The 21642-nt window shown below is 39.0% G+C and overlaps 1 protein-coding gene across 2 annotated transcripts; it reads left to right on the forward strand.

Annotated features, from left to right (window-relative positions):
• Positions 1-93: 93 nt before the first annotated feature.
• Positions 94-21393, forward strand: MELK (maternal embryonic leucine zipper kinase). 2 transcript variants are annotated; one of them, XM_009321271.1, is made up of 17 exons: positions 94-178; positions 441-526; positions 986-1102; positions 1654-1797; positions 3355-3423; positions 4554-4646; positions 5805-5903; positions 8997-9065; positions 9619-9717; positions 10716-10802; positions 12213-12341; positions 14864-15010; positions 15730-15955; positions 17703-17796; positions 18242-18410; positions 20515-20618; positions 21216-21393. In XM_009321271.1, the coding sequence occupies exons 1-17, from the start codon at positions 115-117 to the stop codon at positions 21391-21393; spliced, it is 1974 nt and encodes a 657-aa protein (XP_009319546.1). In that variant the 5' UTR covers positions 94-114. The 2 variants fall into 2 exon arrangements, with proteins under 2 accessions (XP_009319546.1, XP_009319547.1); XM_009321272.1 differs by lacking the exons at positions 94-178; positions 14864-15010 and adding an exon at positions 16843-16858 and having other exon boundaries at positions 465-526; positions 15730-15939.
• The last annotated feature ends 249 nt before the right edge of the window (positions 21394-21642 follow it).

Genomic DNA, 21642 nt, shown 5'->3' on the forward strand with positions numbered 1-21642 from the left:
GGAAACGTGCTTTTCCTTTCTACGAGTCCGCTGGGAGTAGAAAAGCATTAACGCTGGCTACGCTTTCTCCTTGCAGGCGCTGAGAAGGATTGCAGGATCCCCGTTCCTCTCAGAATGGCTGTAGGTGACTACGAGGAAATTCTCAAGTACTATGAATTACATGAAACAATTGGAACAGGTAGGCCTAATCTGTGAATGCAAACAGACGTGTGCGATCTGTCTAACCGCTTTGGTAGTTATCTGAGCATAGATTAAATGTTACTGCAGGATCTATAGGTCATGTTTCAAGTGTCTGTTTTGGGGCCAGAACTCTAGTGATCACTTCTTCCTCTAATGAAGACGCTGCGCACTGTGCATGCTATGTACTCCGATGTAACTGAGACAGGCAAGAAAGCATGTCATTACACTGAGCTTTAAATGTCTCTTTTTTTTAATTCTAGGTGGGTTTGCAAAGGTAAAACTTGCACAACATCTTCTCACTGGTGAAAAAGTTGCAATAAAAATCATGGACAAGCTTGCTTTAGGGGTAAGCCAAAAGATACTTAAAAATTGGTAGTGTCTTCTGCTGTTCTTTTGGAGTTCTCAAGAATACAGGGGTGCGACATGTCAAAACGCTGCCTGCTTGTCCTGTTGGCTATTGAAAGAATTTAAGAGAAGACCACAAACATTGTGCCCTTTTATGGAGAGAGCAACATTCTCTGGCTGTAAAATTGGGGAAGTTAAAGATTATTACAGTAGTTCAAACAGAATGCTGATGAGAATACTAGGTATTTTACATCTGCCCTTCTGGGTTTTGCTGATCCATGTGCAGAATTGTAGGGGAGTAATGGCAGAGTTGTTGCTGGATTGAATTTGAGAAGTTGAATTGTATGCACTCATATATATACTGTGAAATTTTGTGTTGCACAGTAGGCTGATGCTCACTGTGATGTACAGGCTGTCAAAGTAGTCGGCAATTTCATAGCTTGCTGTTGTGGTCTCTTAGGATGACTTGCCTCGTGTTAAAATAGAAATTGATGCCATGAAGAACTTAAGTCACCAGCATGTTTGCCAGTTGTATCACGTGATAGAGACATCCAAGAAAATATTCATGGTCTTAGAGGTAAGAAATGGTGAAATGGTGTTTCTGCCATGGCGAAGGTTCCTCGTTTTAGCTGTAGCAGTAGATGATAACAGAGTTCTAACGAAGCAATTCTTAAAAAGTTATCTCAATGATGAGCATGTTCAAGATGCTTTAGTTTAAAAATGAAGCTGGTAATATGTTCTATGTTCTATCTTCTTGTAAAAGCCGCTCTTTGCTGTTTACAGTAAGTGAAATAACTAATTCCTACCTTGCACTTCAGTTATCTTAAAATAGCATCAGCAGGATGCGTGGGACCCTGGAACTGCCACGTGGTTGTCACCTCCTGGGCAATCTGTATCGCCTGTGATGTTAGTGTGATGTATCCGTTGCAACACTTCAGGCAAGAGTCAGACTTCTCAGCTTGTTTGGTCTGCTGCGGTGCTGACCTAGGGCACATGTGGGGACACTTGGGTGCTACTGTGATAAAGCAGAAGGAATAGAAGAGTGTCCTCTAAGTCACTGTCCAGTGCTCTTGTTTAGCTTTCATTACTGTATTCTAAACGTATTCTCTCTTTCCTGTCTTCATGCAGTACTGTCCTGGAGGAGAGCTGTTTGATTACATAATTTCGAAGGACCGCCTTTCAGAAGAGGAAGCTCGTGTATTTTTTCGGCAGATTGTTTCAGCAATTGCTTATGTTCACAGTCAGGGATATGCCCACAGGGATCTCAAACCAGTAAGCCTGAATATTAGTCAGATTTGCATAAATAGTGAACACCCTCTCTTATTTCTCCATTAGGAGCCGGAGTAAGTTATGCCTTCGCCATTCTCTTGTGCTTAGAGATCTTAATCTAACATCTTCTGAAAGAGCATTATTTCTACTTGCTACTACGTTGCTCAGCTGAGCTGGATGTGGCTGTATCTGAGGAAGGCGCTTCCTCTGAAAGAGAAGCAGAACAACACGCTCCAGCTGGGAGTGGAGCAGAGACGTGGATCTGACTTTGAATGTTGCTTAGGCGTTTTTGTTATCCCCTTTATTGCAGCTTGTACCTGGAGAGAGTCTTTACGGTGCCACTCCATTGTGCAAACCGTTCTGTTTTCATGCCCAAAGGAAAAAGTGACACCGATAGTTTAAACAAGTGGTGGCTAGACAGAGGGTGCAGGGGGAGATGCATGCTACTGGACCCATCCTGTGGCTTTGCTGTCATTGCAGAGTTTAAGCATAGGTTTAGGGAATGGAAGACTTGAGTCCATTTCTCCTTGAAGGGCTTAGAAATTTGCACTTTTGGAGATGCTGACATCTCTGAGAAAAGCAAATTCTTAGTGCACAAGCGTTTTCCTAGACAGCTCATGAAATCTTTGTCTCCAAAGAACTTCTCCCCAAACAAAGCATTGTATGTACCTTTTGGAAGGAGTTGGCTTGTAGCTGGAGAGCTGACGGATTCATAGGATCATGTGACAGCTTGGGTGGGAATTGACTTCTTTAGGCTTCTTCTTGAACCTCCTGCTCAAAGCAGTGTCAGGCAAGCTTCCTGGGGCTTTACCCAGTCACATTGTTGACCTCTCCCGAGGATCAGGCAGCACAATCTCTCTGGGCACCCTGTTCAGCTCTTCACTGTCCTTATGAGGAGAAAGGCTTTTCCTTATTTCCAGTCTGAATGTCTCAATGCCTGTTGTCTTGTCTGTCATTGTCCCACCATGCACTGCTGTGAATAGACTAGCTCTGTCTTCATGCCCTCCTTGTAGGTATTAAAAGGCTGCCATGAGGTCTCCACTGAAGCTTTCTCATCTACAGGCTGAACAAATGTCTTTCCCTCAGCCTCTCCTCATTGAGCAAGTGCTCCAGCCCCCTGAGCAGACTGGTGGCCATCCACTGAGCTTACTTCAGTTTGATGTCTTTCCTGTGCTGGGGGGGTGCAGAAACTAGATGCACTATTCTAGCTGTGCTGAACAGAGGACTAGAGTAACTTCTCCCAACCTACTAGCTGTGCTCCTTTTATACAGTCCATGATATTGCTGGCCGCCTTTTCTGCCAGAGCAGACTGCTGCCTCATGTTCAGCTTGCTGTCTATCAACACCTCACCCCCTGCCCCAGGCCCTTCTCAGCAGATAGGAACTAGTATTCCCCATCTGGAATATGGGAAATATTCATTAGCAACCAATCAAAATCTCAAGAGGAGAGCTTTAGGTAAATTCTAGCTGCTAATTACAAGAAGAAGTAAGGTGAAAGAAAATGTGGTTCCTTGGATAATTAGGTTACAGAAGCATTCATTACCACTTTCTCTTTTACCAGGAAAATCTGCTGATTGATGAGGAACATAATTTGAAGCTGATAGACTTTGGACTTTGTGCAAAGCCAAAGGTAAGAGTATCAGTTGCTTTCACAGAATAGAGCTAAATCAACTACTGCATGCACGTAAAAAATGCATGTTTGACTTCAGAGTGCAATGCAGAGACTTGCCCAAAGACCCTAAATTCAACCTGTTTGCATAGTTGTCATCCAGTCACTAATTACTTGGTAGGGCCTTAACTGTGTGAGGGAGCAGTTAACTGCATGTTATGACCAGGCTGTTAGATTGTTTTCTCCTCTTACACATCATCTTTTATCATCTTGTATGTATAGCACCTGCTGTCACATATAAAGACCTGTTATATAAAGCTTATGTTGGTGTGCATTTTTCCCTAATAAGTTTCAGTGGTGTATGTCTCTTTTTTCAAAAGATTTGTATGTATCTGGAGACTGTGGATCAAAGCAAATAGTTTATTCCAGTTACATTTACAAATCCTCTGGTTCCATATGCTTGTACTGAGTTGTTTCCCCAAGTTTAAAACTGGTTTCTAGGAGCACTTTCTATTTGTCAGCTTAATGTGCAAGGTGGGTGCTGTTAAGAAACAATTTAATGGGAAGAATGTCTTGCTGATCCAAAGACAACTACTTGTCCTCAGATCATTTTGCTTGACTCAAGTTAGAGCATTTTGCACACAATCAAGACTATTAGATCATCATCTTCGTGGTATAATGTCATCTTACTCTGATCTGCTTAGAACAAAGCCCAGGCGAAGTAATAATATGGTTTTAATAAGGAAGTATTTTTAGTGGTTCTTCATGAAGTTATTGCATTAAATATTGGTGTAAATAACCTGCTAGCCTCATGCCCAGTAGCTCTTGGATCACTTCTTCCCAAGTTCCATCTCTTGTCTCTTCGCAGTCGTAAAGGGAAGTATTCTTATCGGAGGAGGAGCTGTGGAAGAGACTGCTAGGTTACATAGATGAATGAGCAGCTTGGGATCTGAACGTTTATAGGATACTCAGGCCTTAGACAATTTTTGCCTAGTGAAGCCATATATTACACCAAAGCAAAATATAAGGTGAATGCAGATGCACAGCAGAGGAAAATGAAGCTTCTGAGGCCTCTAATATGTTGTTGCTAGAAGACTTAAGCTGTGTTAAAGCCCATGCTTCTGTGTGATGGGTTTTCTGTGTTACTCTAGGGTGGCCTTGATTACCATCTGAACACATGCTGTGGAAGCCCAGCTTATGCAGCCCCAGAGCTGATTCAGGGCAAAGCATATATTGGCTCAGAGGTACGTAGCACAGTTTTGGGTTAGGGTTTTTTTTTTCCCCCCACCCCGTATATTTAAAGGTGGTGAGGTTGGTTTCTCTCTCGAGTACTGCTGGATAACGTTGCCTAGGTAGTTTTCAGAAGTTGTGTGACTAGCCGCAATAGTCACAGCCTGGAATAGCACATAGTGCTCTTGGCCACAGGTCATGTAGCTGCCTAGTTTGTCTCCCACTAATCCTTTGCTATCTCCATTTGTTGCTCCGTATTTTAAGTGCCCTACGAACAGTAACTTAAACTCCTTCCTTCTGCACATTCTTCAAGCAGCAACTTGTTCTGTTAATTATCCAACAACTCTTGTTGCAAATTTCTGTGCAGTCTCAGTATCTTGTATGCTTTACCAGGACTGTCTTTAGCTTGAAATTTGTGTATGAAAACTTCTTCTCTTCGTACTGCGCAGTGTAGTAAAATTTGAGAGAAGAAAAAATGTGGAGTTTATCCAGCTTTGGTTCTGTGTTTAGAACATTAGGACCTGCTACTTGCCTCTGTGAATCCATCCAAAACGCTGTAATTGCAATCCCCTCAAACTTCCTAAATTGCTGTGCTGTTGGATGGAGTCAGTCTTTTTCCCTTTTACATACCTTTGCACCACTGTCCTTGGCCTCTAACTCCTGCTTTCTTTGTTTGTTTGTTTGTTTTTGTTTTCCATGAAGTCCAGTGCTTTCCAAGCCTCCTTTTTCTTTATGGTCTAAGTGGGAATTACAGTATGAGGCACGTGGACTTTGTTGTGCCTGTACAAATAGAGAAGAAGCAGTAGGGCTTTAAAGTTGGTTGTAACTGTGCTGGCAGCTATTGTAATAAGTAATACATTACCATACTAAATCCCTTGTGATGAGTTTGATTTCATTTTTGCCAGTGAAATCCTTGTAGATTGAAGGTAATGCAGCAATTTGATGACCTGAGGAGAGGATATTGGTTTTGGTTTTACTAGTGCTCTAGCTTGAGTGAATTGAAAATTGAATTTGGGTTGCGTGCTTTCGCTTGGAATATAAGAGTTCTGTACAGAATTAAGGAGCCTACTTTTCATGAGTTGTATGTGGACATTGCCAAAGGGGACAATATTACCTGTCTCTAAGCCATTTTAGATAGATCAGGTTCATGAACTTCCACTTTTATTTTTTAGGCAGATATCTGGAGCATGGGAGTACTGCTGTATGCTCTACTGTGTGGCTTTCTCCCCTTTGATGATGACAATGTCATGGCTGTCTACAGGAAGATAATGGTAGGTATTGATGGTGCTGGAATACACTGGGAACAGACATTGCTAAGCATTATGAGAGGCCTTTGCTTTTCTGATGGCAGAACCTGTTGAGCTGTGCCTAGGGCGAAAAAGCATATCTGCTCGATTTTGTTACACTTTGCTACTTTTCCTATCAATATTTTGTGGATTTGTTTCCATCTTCTATCAGCCTTTGCAGTACTCTAGCTTGGTCCTGTGATATGATAGGAAACTGAGTTTCAGAAGCATTTTCTTGCCGGTGGGCTGGATTTTTGAATCTGAGCCTTTATGTGGCTTCTCCCTGTATTATATGGAATAGAATTGCAAATATGTCATTTGATTTACCCAAAATAATGTTCTTAAATGTCAGCTATTCTCATGTCTAGGAAAAGCAGGATTCAGCATCTGCTATTATGCTTTCCCCCTCAAAAATGAGGAGGAAATGTAAGACACCATGATCAACAGAAAAAGTTGAATAAATAGTAAGTAATAGAATTCAGTAATTGGTTCTGTTTCCCTGTGAACTCCTCCTGATGCAGCTAAACAGCTGCTGTTCCATTTCATACACACACCTCTACCAACCACTTCTAAGCTGCCCTAAAATTTACATTGATAAAGCTTCCAGTAAGCGAGCGGGGTTAGGAGTAGCTGTGTTGGGTAAGTGCTTTGGCTTCCTCTACCTCTTTCTCCTTCTCTCACCCAAAGTCTGATATGTCTGAAAAAACCCCAAAAAAACTCCTTGAGAGTGTCCAAGGACTACTCTGGTAGGAGGCAACTGACAGCTGATCTACACAGGGAGTGTTTTCGGGGTGCATAACGATCAGAGCTCTATAAAGTGCAGGATTAGTTCATCAAACAGAATGGCTTTTTAGTCTGCAATTGGAGTGTACTTGAGTACCTTGACAGAAGATCTGTAGGAAGCTCAGTTTGAGTTGTTGTAAAGAACTTTAAAAAAAAAAAAAAAAAAGCAATGGCTAACGGATCCAAAGAGATCATGTAAAGGTGCTGATACTCACGTAAGTCATTAAAATGATATGACTTTCCTACTTGCATAATCATAGAATATCTCTAGTTGGAGGGGACCCATAAGGATCATTGAGTCCAACTCTCTGCTCCTTGCACAACTGCCTAAAACTAAATCATATGACTAGAGTGTTGTCCAGATAATGTTAGCAAGCACTTGCAATTTCTCTGTAAAATTGCTATAAAGGGGAATCAACTGCATTGTCAATCAGACTTGAGCTACCTTTCGCTCTCTGCTTGTGGTGTGAACTGTATTGTCTACCCATAAGGTTAGTATACCTTGAGAACTTGTCCATTTATAAGCATACTTTTGTAGGATGACAGAAAATCCTTTATGCTGGTCATTATGCAGAACCTGGTAAATGATCTAACTGCTTGTGGTATTCATTCTCTTAAACTTGTCAATAGTTGAAATGTGAACAGAGAGCTTAAATGTGGAACAGAGATCTTAAGACTATCAAAGATGATTTCCGCATAGTTATAGTTGTCTAACATGCACAGGAACTAGGAGCTGAGTTGTTTGGACTGACAGAAAGTTGGCCAGTGAAACTTGTTTAAGTGAGCTGTGACCAAGCTTTAGAACTTAGTCTGCGTGCAGTCAAAAACCGATAATGTCACAGGTGTTAAGATGCAGGCTTGCTATTTCCACTCTGAATTTGTTTTAATTTTATGTGATTGTGAACTGAAAATTGCTTGCAATGAGGACACTTAGGCACTGTTGTGGAATTTAATTTCACACATTATAGATCCTGAGATTTATTGTAATGTCAACTCAGAACTATTGTTCCAAGTCAATGTAATAATCTGCTGCTTGAATCTAATTAGGATCGTATGACTTACATGCAATGTTTCTTTCCCTGGAATGTTCCACATCTCTTCATTTGGGAATGCTTAAATACATGCCTGTACTTTTTGAATGAAAAATGAAGCATGTGATGTAACTTCTGTTAAAAAAAAAAAACAAACAAACAAAAAAACCAAACCCCACCTTATTTCTGTAGTGATCTTATGCATCTGGTAGCTATTGCAAGCTATTTACTTTCCAGCATTGCCCTCATTCAGGTAGATGCTAATTTTGTTTTTCCTTGTCTCATGTTCTGTAGCAATATATTAAAAATGAAATGCAGATTAGATGTGTTGCTTGTCTTGGCTTAGTTTCAGAGTAAAGCTGCATTGTGAAACACCCTACAAACTATCTATAAATAGCTCATTAGTAGTGTCTGTAAAGATGTAACTTAAATTCTTTAACTTGTGATGTCAAAGCAATACATACTCTGCCTAGAAATGTATGTTGCATATAATACCAACTGTTTTGTTATTGAGACGTTTGTAGAAATAAAGCTGCCTTGGCAAATTGATAGTTTTTTCCAATGGCTGTTTACTGATTTTTTTTTTTCTCTCCATTTTCATTGAGAAGTAAATGATCCTTGATGGTGAATTTGGTTAGGTTTTTAGCTAGTGTCTGAAAAGCCATTTTCAGTTTTCTTCTAATCAAGCGTTAAAAAAACCCCAGTAAATCATTTGATTGGAAGAAACTTACCTGTTAGACCTGCAATCTTTTTCCTGTCTGCAGTATGAGTAGGGATCAAAACTGTAGCATTAGGTGTAACCTATTCAAATAAAGAATAGCTAAATGTTGAGAATGGCTTATTTTTAGTGTCTGAAAAGTAGTGATTTCAATGAATATTCACATTTCAAAGTCCTCTAAGATCAGTCATTCATGCTCCAACATGTTTGCACTTATAAGACTTTGGTATCAAGTTGATATGATGAAACAATGCAATAGGTAAGGAGCAGGTTAGCTGCAAAAGTGGACTGAGATGGAAATGTCACACAAGCTGAGTGGGTGAAAACTGCAGCTGATAATTCAAACATAGCATTTTTCTTACTAATATAGCTGGGGTTTAGTACTACCATTAAATTTATTCAAGTCATTCTTAAAGCTAAGTTTGCATGTGCCTGCTGCTCTTGCTTTTTGACTGAATACAGATGTCACTATCATCCAAGTAATTTAGCAGTTCCTTTTGAGCTAGCTGTTCAAGGTTCATTCTAAATCCTCTTTTTTTTCTGCAGAGAGGAAAATACAGTATTCCAAAGTGGCTCTCTCCTAGCAGTACGCTACTACTTAACCAAATGCTGCAGGTAAAGGTATTGCTTCTATTCAACAGGTCTATAAAGTGACCTGTTGCATAGGTCAAAACATTACATCGATGAAATACTTAAAAAATATTCAGTGTTTAAACAAGAAGTTTAATTCTTACAAATTTTTGAAGAAAAGATTAATATTGCCTTCTGCTGAAAATTCTTTGAGAAGAATGATCGGGTATAGAAATAATTAAACAGTTTAAATGATTAAACAAAGTCTTCAAGCAGCCCACATTTGGTTGTTCTTAATTATGCTATATAAATAAAAGCTGTTTTATAAATGAAGCTAAACATACTGAATGTGCATTTGGGCTACATTTAAGTAATCTAGCCAATGCTAAATATTCCTGGAACACTTATTCTAACTGTAGGTTCTATAACTGCTCTTCATAGCTCATGTGTTTGACCTTCCTTTTGGTGAAGCTATGAAGCAGTACTGGTTTCCATTTGAGCTTCTGTCCGCCCTAAAATTCTGAGTAGAAGACAAATTTTCTTCAGTTCTCAATGATTAAAGTATCAGCTTGATTTTTTTTTTTTTATTGCCCACTAGGTGGACCCAAAGAAGCGGATTACAGTTAAACATCTATTAAGTCACCCTTGGCTCATGCAAGGTTATTCTGATGCTGTTCAGTGGCAAAGTAAATACCCAGTAAGTACACTTGTTACATTAAATGCTTTAGTATTCATCTAATCTTTACTGGCTTACTATTGTCCTCACAGTGTGGGGGTGTGAAGACATTTCTCCAAAGATGAACTTTGAGATGGCCATGGTTCCTTTCTGATTCTTCCTGCTGTCAAAATGTTATTACTTTCTCTCAATTTCTCTTGAGGAGGAATTTCAAATGTGTTTTCATTGTATTCTGCAGCTGATGCTTAATTTGCAAAATAACTGACTTCTCTTCAAAATGTGAAGTATTTCCACATATGAATGACCAGTTGATTCTCTAGGCTGCTTGGTCAATAACTTCATTTAAGGTGCAAAACGCAAATGTTCTTGAAATCATGTTAGACAGGATTATGGTTTGTCTTGTATCTAGTCCTCACTGAAAACTGCTAGTTTGAATAAAAATTTGACCTCATTGAAAGTATGTCTGTCCTTTCTCTCTATCACTTGTTTTACCTGTGTGAGAGACTAAGGTAGCATGGAGAGGAAAAAAGTAAAATAATCTAGCTGTCAGTATAGTACGTACTGAAGAGAAGTTCCTGCATGTTTGCAGCCAATGCCTCCGTTTGGCCACTGGATGCCACTGTTTCTCTAGATAAAGAACAGATTTACTGTGCTTGCAGATCAGTTCTAACTGGCTCTAGAAAAAATGTGCATGTCTGATGGCTTTGAATGTTTTAAGGAGAGATGAAAGTGTAGCTTCCATTCTAGTAAAAATCTCATCTGCTGTCAGGCTTTCTCATTTCAATTCACAACCTCTCACCAAGGAGGGGCCAGACTGTGAAGTTGTTGAACTTGTATGACTTTTTCAGTCTGTTCCCTACAATATTTAGCTATGATGCTACCTATTTAAAATAACAAGGTCTAAAATCATGGTTGATTATTGACTCAGCCCACTGGGTTTCATGACAGTGTCATAGTCAGATATGGATTATGAGAGAACTTGAAAGCCTCATGCTTCAATATCAGTTATGTTCTTGCAGCTGGGACATCTTGATGAAGACTGCGTGACAGAGCTTTCTGTGTTTCATAAACAGAGCAGGGAGAGTATATCCGAATTAATAGCAGAGGTAAGAAGTATATGTCAGTGATTTACATGAATTAAACACAGTAATACAGTAAATAAATTTACCGTATTAACAGACTAATGCTCACTTATTCTCAAGTATGAAATTTTTAATACTTTTCAGAATTAAGGAGCCCCTGCAGAACTCCAGAATCTAGCTGTAGGTTATAACTACAGTTCTGCAGTTCAAATTTCTTTTTTTACCTTTTCCTCCTTTAGTTGTGCTTGTGATGTTTCCTAAACCTTACTGTTATTTCCCACCATGGTAAAATCCTTCTGAATCTCTTAAAGTCAAAATAGACTTCAGAAATTTATAGTTGAACAACAGATGCTGTTTGCTGGGTTAAGTCTTTGCTTTCAAATGGTTCAATAAGTAAGAGGGGAAAAAAAAGTAAGAGAAAAATATGAGAGCATCACCCAGACTATAAGATATGTTTTGGGGAGTTACTATTCACACTTTTTTAAAAAAAGTGAATATGTTTAGTCACTTTTGAGTACAAATGACAAAAGTTAGACTACTTCTAGAAGAATTGTACAAATGTTAGCAATGACATTGCAAGCTATAGAAGAGACTTAAAACATGATGCCTACTCCAGCTTTAACCTGAATCTGAAAATTCTCCCTTGAAATTGAATTTTTTGCTTCTTTGTACGTGGTATCAGTGACATAGTTCTTCGCTTTGGAAAAACTGTTAGGGTTTCCGTGCAACTGCAGTAGAAACAGACTGTTAGCGTGTGACTGTTAGCGTGTGACTGTTAGCGTGTGACTGTTAGCGTGTGACTGTTAGCGTGTGACGAGTTAATGCTACTTGTTCTTCAGTTGTAGGAAATAATCTGAATAATCTGTCTACGTGGGAAAAAGTCCTTCCAATAGATTTGTGGCATTTGCATAGTCCTCTACTGGAGGACTTCTAATCCCTTGTACCTAATTGAAACTAATTGTACTATGCTGCAAACCTGTCAAGCATTGTACCCATGTTCCTCACACAAGCAAAGTTGTTGAAAATCATGCAAAAAGTTGGTGCCGCTCGTGGGGGAAGAACAGGGGGGAGACTTCAAAAAAATTGAGACTCTGTTTGAAATACTGGCTGAACTGAATTGATAGCTTTGCCATTCACTTCAGTAGATAGATCCTGGCCCCAGCATTAGTTTTCGCTGTAGTGAGCGTACCACGGACTAACTTGCAAAGAAAAACAACCATAGTCTCTTTCTTATCTCTAACAAATAGTGTGAATCAACTGAAGTCTGAAATTACACTTAGGTGATCAAACTTTAGGGATGCACATCAGGTAGAAGAACTTGCAGAAACACAGACATTTTCAGAAGGTTTAGCTTGCTTTGTACTTTGAACTACAAAGAATCTCCTCTGTTTCCAAAGAGGAGATTAAAATACTCTTTTGGTTTCCCCCTTCCAGTGGAAATACGACCAAATGTCAGCAACATATCTCTTGCTTCAATCCAAGAAGGCTCGTGGCAAGCGTGTTCGCTTAAGGGTTCCATGTCTAACAGGGCATGCCAGTATAGCACAATCAGCAGGCCTCGAGGTAAGTTTTCGAATTTAAGAGGAGAACGTACTGACTAAAATGCTGCTTTGTATTAACAAAGCTCTGCCTAGGAAAACAGACTGGTGCCCTAAACATCAGTAAGAGAGCATGTGTGCAGTCAGCCAAAGTCTTGGTCGTTAAACAGTTCAGGCTCCTCATTAGCATGTTTTAGCAAGCTGGGCTGCTTCTACGAATTGATGCTACTGGAATAACTATCTGGGAGGACATGGTGCATTATGAGTACTGCACAGTATCTCCCGTTGGCTACTCATGGAAATGGACTAAAATTGCCCATTCTCTGGCCTACGTGATCATTCCAGATTTTCCTCTGTGATGCCTACCTTCTTACTAACTCTTTCACATTAGTCTCTAAATATTTTTGTACCTTGCTAGTTGCATTTAGCATGGCTTAGTAAGAAAGGTCTTCTGAAACATCCTGGCATGTCATCTGGGCAGCCTTCTTCAAGATGAGATGGACACTACATGAGCTGATGGTCAAAGGGAGAGACCCATTCCTTCCTCATCTGTTTCCTTTTAGAACACAATCCCAGAGAGGATTCTGTTTACTTTGAGTAAAGGAAACATGTTGCTGATGTTTTGCTGATGAATTGGATTCTCAGGCGGTTTTGTATATCTTACGGTAATTTCTGTTCCTGTGGTTTGGTAGCAAAGTGCAAATAGGGCACTTCAGAACTTGTCTAAAGTTGCTAAATTGCTTGCAATATCATATATAATATGCAGCTATATGTGTTGTTGGTGATACTCATCTGTGTTTGACAAACTCAAAAGCAGTCAGTAAAATTGCAGGCTTCCTGTTAGCCGTTCCCCCTTGAACTGTAGACATCTGTGTAAAATTGCTAACTAGCTATCTAAATGTGCTAATCTCTGCATAGAGACAAGCACTCAGAATAAATACTTTCTCCTGCATCTGATTCAATTGCATGTAAATCATTTCAGTTCACTCATACAACTGCTTTGAAACGCAGATGAGAATTTTAAGATTACCAGTGCTGCATAACAGATCATGAATCGTAAGTGTTGCTGAATATGCGTAATGTGATTTCCATGATCATGGTGGGTTAGTCTTTTACACTCGGATGATGTTAAGGTGGAGGTTCTCTAGGTTCAGTAGCGCTGATGCTGTGAAGTTACTTCATCTCTAGTCGTGTCCTAGGTAAATTGATCTGGCTAATGCTACTATTTAACATATGCATTATGCTTTCACAGGTGACTGTGAAAATCATATGTCTACACAACACAACAATCCATTAGTCCTTCTACAGTGCTCAGGACACATTCAACTTACCTGCATGTAGATACTGTGAGTGAATATCAACTGAATTTGCTGAAATACCCAACTGGCAAAGTTCTCTAGCTAGAGAACTGGTCTAATGTGAAGACAATCAAGCAAACAGCACCTTTATCTTAGCCAGTTTCTGAATTTGGTGACACAAGCTTGTACATAATACTGCCTTATTTCAAGCAGTTTGATGTATATTCCAAAAAATTCCAAGGATATTCCAAAAAATTCACCATGTCATGACTTTCTTCTGGAATACGGTAGCCAAGGAATCCTATTCAGGCATTCATATTGTAATGGAATATGATTTCAACTGCAATATCAGGCTGTTAGCTTCTTGGCTGTAGCTAGCAGCCCTCTGGTGAGGGCTTTTTAGTAAGTCATTTTAGTAGGTCTGGTAGCGTACTGGGAATCTCTGTTTCTATTCCAGTAGTAATGAGAGATCTGATCATTGCAATAGCCTTGATCATAGTCCGAGAGAAACTTACCGGCCAGCGGAACATAGCTTCCTAAAATGGTATCCATTCCAGCTGAGAACTGATCATTTAAAATAGTTGTATGCAATTTCACTGAAGTGGTATGAAACAAGTCCTTGGGAGGAGTTTCCTGAAAATAACAAAAGGTGTTAGAAACTAAGAATACTGTGATATACCTCTGATTGTATGTGGTGTGCGCCATGAAGGTTTGCAATCTTGGCTGAAGTTATGAATCCTGTGATTTAATAAATGACAACTTTTTCCAGGGCTAGCAATTCGATGAAGGCTTCTGGACTCTGGTTCAAGTACTGTTGCAGATTCCATAATCATATGTTTTGGATGTAATGTGTTTACCTTTATCCAGCCCCCTTTCAGACTTTACTGCATTCTTTTCTTGGGTTCTTTCCAGCTTATTTGGCTTTTGGTGAAAAGAGCTTGTGGTCCAAGTCTTGAAATCCAAAGCAGGTATTTTTTGAGTTGCTTGTCTTCTTGAGACAGGTCATGAAAGACGACTTGGTAACGGTGCTTTGAGAATAATTTCACATCTGCTTTTGATACAGTAAATGACAAATCCACAATGACAATATTAAAGTCATATTATAAAACTTAGGTCACTGGCATGGGAACTTCCATTAGCTGTTAACCATAATTAGGAACTTAGAAAAAATTAGATTTTAATGACACTTCTCTGATGAAATCTTCCTTTTAATAGTGCAGTGGAATCTCAACTGAATCTTTCTTTTCAGTCTGAAAAAACTATGACACATGAAGATGTGCCAGACTGCAGTGAAGTGCCGCATGCATTTGGATCCATGGAATTTTCTGATGCAGCTTCACTGTTTGAAGAATCTCCGTTGGAAGAATTTATTCTAAATACTCCCAGAACAAAGCAGGTGTTTAAAGAATAAATACTAGTTACTTTAAAAAAAGAGATGTACTACTCTTAATCAAAAAAATCTTATTCTGATTGTACATAAAACTTACTATATATTTAAATGTTTGGTGGACCCTGGCCAAGGGGAGTTACAAACTGAGAAAAGAAATGTTTTAAATGTATAGCTGAACATAAATTGTGGCTTCCTCTAACTGTAGGTCATGATTCATTTGGTGAGAACTTGAGCTTTGACATTTGGTTTGCATAAAAAGAGCTTATAGGGAATGAGTACGAGGCAATGAGGATTTTAAAACTGATGGGAAAACAATGAGGTACAGCAGACAAGATCTTGGAGCTAGGCTATAGCTGGACAAGTCTTTGAAGAAGTTCAGCCTGTCTGTATTGGACAAGAAAATCCAATTAAAATGATACAGTTAAACCAAATGAAAATTCTTAGCTGTGTTTAGATGAGCTGGTGAGGAATAGTCTTAAATTTGCAAGCTGAAGAATTTAGAAGAGCAGATAAAGAAATGGCAAATGACTTGAGATGTTTATGAGCAAGTTATAGAGGGAATCAGAGGTATTGAAGAATTTTAAACTATTTTGCTCAATAGACAAGCATTGTATGGTATTTTTAAGCTGCTTCAATTTTAGAACTTCCTTGTCTGCAACATTTCTGAATGTGATCAGAATACAGCAAAGGATGTCTTTTTTTTCTTTTTGTTACATCTCTCGTAGCATTCAAGGCATGATGCTCAACTGGATGATACGGAATTCACACTGTCAACTCCAGTGACAAGAAAAGTGGCATCAAAGCAGCATGAAAACAAAGAGAATGTTGATACAGAGTCAGCTTTAAGAAATGAAACGCCCTTTGCGCTTCCTGCTCCAAAGACTCCTTTTGCGAAGAGTCAGATTGAGACGCAAGTACAAACCATACCCTTTCAGGCACCTGCCTTCAAAGGTACGGTGAGTGTAACTAATGAAAACTTAGAACATATACGTTGCTTAGGAATTGTTGTCAGTCAAAGTACAAACACAGTACTTGTGTATACAGCACATCTGTTTTCGGAAGACTTAACTTTTTTTGCCATATTCACCAGCCTTGTGGTTGTAGTACATCTGGTAAGGTGCTGCAAGAGGTTTAACCATACATCAGGCCATGTTACTTGTATGTTAATTACAGAAGTCGTTGCTGCTTACAGTATTGCACGTGCATGCCTTTTGGCACATTCTGCCATGGAGCCAAGTGCTGTGTTCTTAAGAGTTGCGTCTGGTTCCACTTTTCCTTGAAGGCTGAGAACACAATTTCCTCAACACTCTTTTTTTCCTTTGTTATTACCTTGAGTTAAAATAAAGGTATGCTTTTAGTCAAGTCTGCTTTTATTGCTTCTTCTAAGAGAAATCTAACTTTTGGATTTCTCAAGGTAGTGTATCAGCATTTCCACAGTAACAGTCCAGTGTGGCAGTGAAAATACTTCCGTTAACCATGTATAGATCTTACAGTTATGTGATAGACCGACCACAGGAATCTGTCTAAATTATGTCAGCTTTTCTGAGTTACCAGAAATTTGTCCTCAACCTGTCTAGTCTATTCTTATGAAAAATGATGGATCCTGTATGTACATTACCATTCCCTTCAAACATTAACATAAAAGTTTTGGTGTTGATACTGTAAATGCTAACTCTGTCCTTCAAATGCCAAGGACTCCCTACAATAGGAGACTCTTCCGTTTCAGATGCTAAGGAACATTGTTCAGAAAGAGTAAGTCTTTGTAGGCTGATTCAAGTTATAAGGGTTCTTGGACATACTGCTGTTCAATGACATCCTTTGTAAAGGATTTAAGGAAGTACACTACAAAGGCTAGTTGTTTATATGAGTTTGATTTTTGTCTTAAGTTTGTATGCACTAACTTGTGAAGTTTGACTTCATGGTAAGTTTAAAAAGCAAAAGTAGGTACTCTCTGAAATGGGAAATGCAGAAATGCTGTTTCAGCTCATTTTAGTGAGATATTTCTGAGGATTAAACAATTAAAAGCTAATTCTTTGTTTCATGGAAAGATCTTTGAATCGGGAAAGGTAGTATTAATACTTTCTTAGGGATAGAAAAGTGGAAGTATCCACTGGAAATATTGAGATCATCATTGTCTGGGGCCAGGTGCAATTCTGTGGAGAGCTGAAACTTCGAACATTGAAGTTGGGTTTAATTGTAACACCTCATTTGCTGACTGTTGCACTTGGTGTTTGCTTCTGCACATGCAAAAGCATGCTCCGCAGAACTCTGTCAACCTATGGGTAACAACTTTTTAGGCTGTTATGTACTATCACACCCTTCATATAAGGGAAATGGGTTGGCGAAGAACGCAACTATTTGACAATGAATTGGTCAGCATTTGTTCTGGGACCAGTGGCAGAGCAGGAAAGCAATTCTAATCCTCTTCCTTTCCAAATTTCTAATATTGAACTGCATTGGTTGCTCTAAGGCGTGACTTGTAGAGCCCTGGGGAAATCAGTTGCAGTTTTTCTTTGTAGAGTAGGGGTGGTGTTGTTATTACATTAAAAACATATTTTATCATGTGGAAGATACAGATCTGAGATAGAAAAGGGGGCTGGTTTTAGAAATAAATTATTAATCATGAGAAATCCTTGCTGAAGAAAAGAAAATCCTTTATGCAAAAACTACCTACTTTGGCTTGGATGCTTTCTTTCAGAGAGCCAGTTCACTGCAGTCACCCCAATTAAGAAACCCACAAACCTGACAAACACAGATGAATTGACAGCAGCTGAGGTTCTTCCCAAAAGAAGGTAAATGTCCAGTTACTTGTGTACACTTCTCATTTAGAGCTGGACCATCTTAATCCATGTACTGCCTAGAAAGTCTTGTTACAACAGCAAGCTGTTATTTCCATTCTCTTGGTAAAAACCTTCCTAAAACCTCTTTCTGCATTCACTAGAAAACACTGAAGGCAGAGAAAAGTTTTTAAACTATGTAACTTGGTTATCTTCAGAATGTATTCCTATTCTCCATAACGTAAGTTCCTCCTTACTCCAGTTCCCCAGAGGGCTGCAGTTTCTATGTACAACTCTGGGTTTAAATCTCAACTGACTTTCACACAGAAACTGTCGTAATACACTGCACTCACTTTGGTTTTATTCATTCTTTCAGGTCTGGTAATATTTTAGTGACATATCTGAAATAACTAATTTCTAAACAGAGGAAAAATAACTTATTAATTTGTTCATGTAACAGGTTTCATTCAGTGGAATTAGATCTCAACCTAGCTCACGTGGATAGCAGCCAAAAGAAGAGAAAAGCCAAAATATTCGGAAGTCTTGAAAGAGGCCTAGATAAAGTGATCACAATGCTTACACCAAACAAAAAGAGACGATTCACTAGAGATCATCCAAGGAAACTTAAGGTATGGTTGCTGGAAAAATCTTAAATGAAAAGTACAATTATTGAAAACATCCAATACCTTTAGAAATAGTCTGGTGAAAACTTCTGTGATCTGACTTGCCTGCATTCTACAGTAAAGTGCAGTTGCTCTTACTGCATTCTGTTAACACAGTAATGTCCCCGTTATTGCCAAGAGATGTCGTGTTAGTCTGGGCTCAGGCAAGTTACCAAGAGATCAAGGGAGGAGTTTGGCCGTTGCTTTTTATATCCCACCTAAACCAAATGTGAGGGAAGCAGGATGGTTTTAAAGGAACCCTAGCTGAAATTTTTTAATCGTGTTATTTTTATAGAGATACTGCTAGCTCTCCCACTAAAAAAAAAAAAAAAAATTAATTTTGATAACATTCCTGGCTTAGGTTTAGGTAGTCCAGGAGTGATATGTCTGTTCCAAGATAGTCTTTAGATGTCAAGAGAACCTGAGATTAAACTTAAAGCTTTAAATAACTACACCTTACGAAAGAATTTCTGTCAGCATACTTTTGTTTTTTTAACGTTTTGATGTCACTGCCTCTGAGCCAGTCAGCTACTTGTTCTTCTTTAAGTAGCCATAGAAAAAGCAGTTCCTCGGATAGTGCACGACACAGAGCACTTTAAAATCATGTTAATAATTTCTACCTACCAAAGTTGACTCATGCGGTTAATATCAGCTTTGTAGAATACACATCAAATGGCATCGGCATAATACTAGTGTAGTGAACAGAATTGTATACATCACTCAAAAGCAACTAATATACTTCGAAAGTTATACAAGGAGGAATTTATACTTGAATCTGTAGATAACACGTTTGGAAAACATGATTAACATGAAAGAGGCAAGGCTGTTACTGAGGCATAAACAGTTCCATAGAAATAAGTGACGTATACCTTCAGCTGACGGGCTCCTGGAGCTGCAGCTGTTAGGACACCGACTGTACAATAAGAGCTGTCTATCAGTAAAAGGACCACTTTGTGTTTTGCAGCCTGTGTAAATGGAATTCAGCTACTGTATTCCAGTTGGAAGCTTTTCCAAGAGGCACTTGTCAGAGGCAAGGTGGCAGTCTTACAAGTTCAGGACATATGTTTGGCTACAAACCTGACCAACTCATCCGACAGGAGTCCAGACTGTGCAAATAATTCAGGAACCTGAGCAATTGGAAACAAAAGCTAGATCTTCTGTCTCTAAAAGCTTTTATCCTTCTGCATCAGTTTCTCTTGACTGTAGTATATGCAAAATTACTGATGCATGTCTAGGGACGCTGGAGTACAATAGGGGAAGATAGAACTTTATTTCACGGTGTTACAGCAGTTACGGCAGGGAGTTGCATACGTTTTAGGCTGAATAAGAACTGTAAGAACCAGTCTTTTACTCTGATTTTGCATCGTCAACCTGTGTTCATTTCTCAAGCTATTTTATAGTCTTGTCTCCTCTTATCTACTTCTGCGACTTCAGAAGCCACATAGAGCATTTGTGGCATATTACAGTTGGCATACACTTTCTCTCGTTACATATGGGTGTCTGAAAGTTGTTCAGGAAGTCACTTACTGGACAAGTGATATAAAACCCCTATAACACTAAACTTATGACTAGTAGGTTACCTTTTTTCTTTAAACACGGTGGTGCTTTAATCCTAGAAAAGCCGCATGGCACCGCGCCTGTTCCTTGATATTGGAAGTGCTCAGTCTCAGCTAGGCAACACGCTATCGGCAATCTCCCAGCTGTGGAGTGTGCAGTAGGATGCTCTAAGCGGTCGTCTGTAGTCCTCTCCAGGAATTGCCTCTGGCTTCATGCAAGACTTCTAGTAGCCTCTGTGCTGCCCTGGCCCATCACTGCTACTTTGGGTTTTATGATGGATTATAGTTTGGACATGCTTTGATATTAATTGTCTAGCAGTTGTTGTTTAGTGTTCCTGTTGCTACTACATTGTCTTAATTATGATAATATTGGGAAATTGAAGAACTTGTCACTCTGGTTAGCTGTTCTGAAGCTTTCTTTATGAAAACTTTTCGTAATGTTTTCAGTTTTAGGAGAAAGTTGTGGGGTTTTTTTTTCCTTTGACACTTTTTTTTAATGAGCTGACTACTTTTAGGCACACTATAATGTTACCACCACTCAGCTACTGAATCCAGACCAACTGTTGAATGAAATAATCACTGTTCTTTCAAAGAAGCACGTGGAATATGTTCAGAAGGGGTAAGTGTAAAATATGACTTCAACTTGTGTTTTTCTAAATAGTCAGTACTCCAATCCCTGATAAAGCTAAGTATTTAAACTTACTTTCTCAGCCCCACATTGTAAAACACAATTTTATGGAACATGTACAGAGCACTAAATGAATGTGTGCAAAAAAACTTGTCCACACAATACAAAACAATGTTAAGTGAGCTCTAATAGAGCTCTTTGACTGACAGATGTGAGCCAATAATAGTGGGGTAGCTCTTAGAGGCTGATGTGAATTTTGTCTGTCTCTTGTGAAATTGTAAATACAGAAGATTTGTTAGGGTACAGTCACATGACCAAATCGGAGAATATTGGGAGATGATGTGGATACCTTGGTATCCTATGGTTGGGTAGGACACTGGTGCTACATGTTGGTACTTGGGCATAACGGTAGTGTTCTGGGACTAAAGTATTCAAAGCTCTCAGTTCACTAAATTCTGGGTTGTTTCCCAATATTCTGAATAGCAATGGGATAATTTCTGTAAAGTGCTTTTATTAATTCAAAATTGCATTGCAAGACAAACATTAAACAGTTCAATAATTATTCTGTTTTTCCTTTATTTTGTGCAGTTATACCCTGAAATGTCAAACACGGTCAGATTTTGGCAAAGTAACTATGGAGTTTGAGTTAGAAGTGTGTCAACTCAGTAAACCTGAAGTAGTGGGTATCCGGCGACAACGGCTTAAAGGTGATGCCTGGGTCTACAAGAGACTGGTGGAAGACATCTTATCGAGCTGCCAGGTGTGACTGGCTGATGCATGTGCGAAGAAAGCAGCAGTCTTGTACTGAGGCTTTAACCGTAATGTTTTAGAAAGGCCTGTTCAGAAAAGTAATTCTTTGTCACGTTCACAGCTGTACTTGAAAAATCTGTCATCTTTCTTGGGTTTTTAACCATCCCTCTTTGTATATATGCCTTCTGTATGTTTCCTTTAATATCGTTTGTAATTAATGTTCTGCAACTCTTCTGAAATAAAATTCTGTAAGCTGTTCCCCCTC

This window comes from Pygoscelis adeliae, unplaced genomic scaffold, assembly GCF_000699105.1.
Source record: "Pygoscelis adeliae isolate BGI_AS28 unplaced genomic scaffold, ASM69910v1 Scaffold433, whole genome shotgun sequence".
Classification (NCBI taxonomy): domain Eukaryota; kingdom Metazoa; phylum Chordata; class Aves; order Sphenisciformes; family Spheniscidae; genus Pygoscelis; species Pygoscelis adeliae.

Bases quoted from the DNA above. Each gene is read 5' to 3' on its own strand.
- MELK (XM_009321271.1), top strand. From the start codon at position 115: ATGGCTGTAGGTGACTACGAGGAAATTCTCAAGTACTATGAATTACAT. The intron at 1,103-1,653 runs GTAAGAAATGGT...GTCTTCATGCAG, and splicing joins AAATATTCATGGTCTTAGAG to TACTGTCCTGGAGGAGAGCT. The intron at 10,803-12,212 runs GTAAGAAGTATA...TCCCCCTTCCAG, and splicing joins TATCCGAATTAATAGCAGAG to TGGAAATACGACCAAATGTC.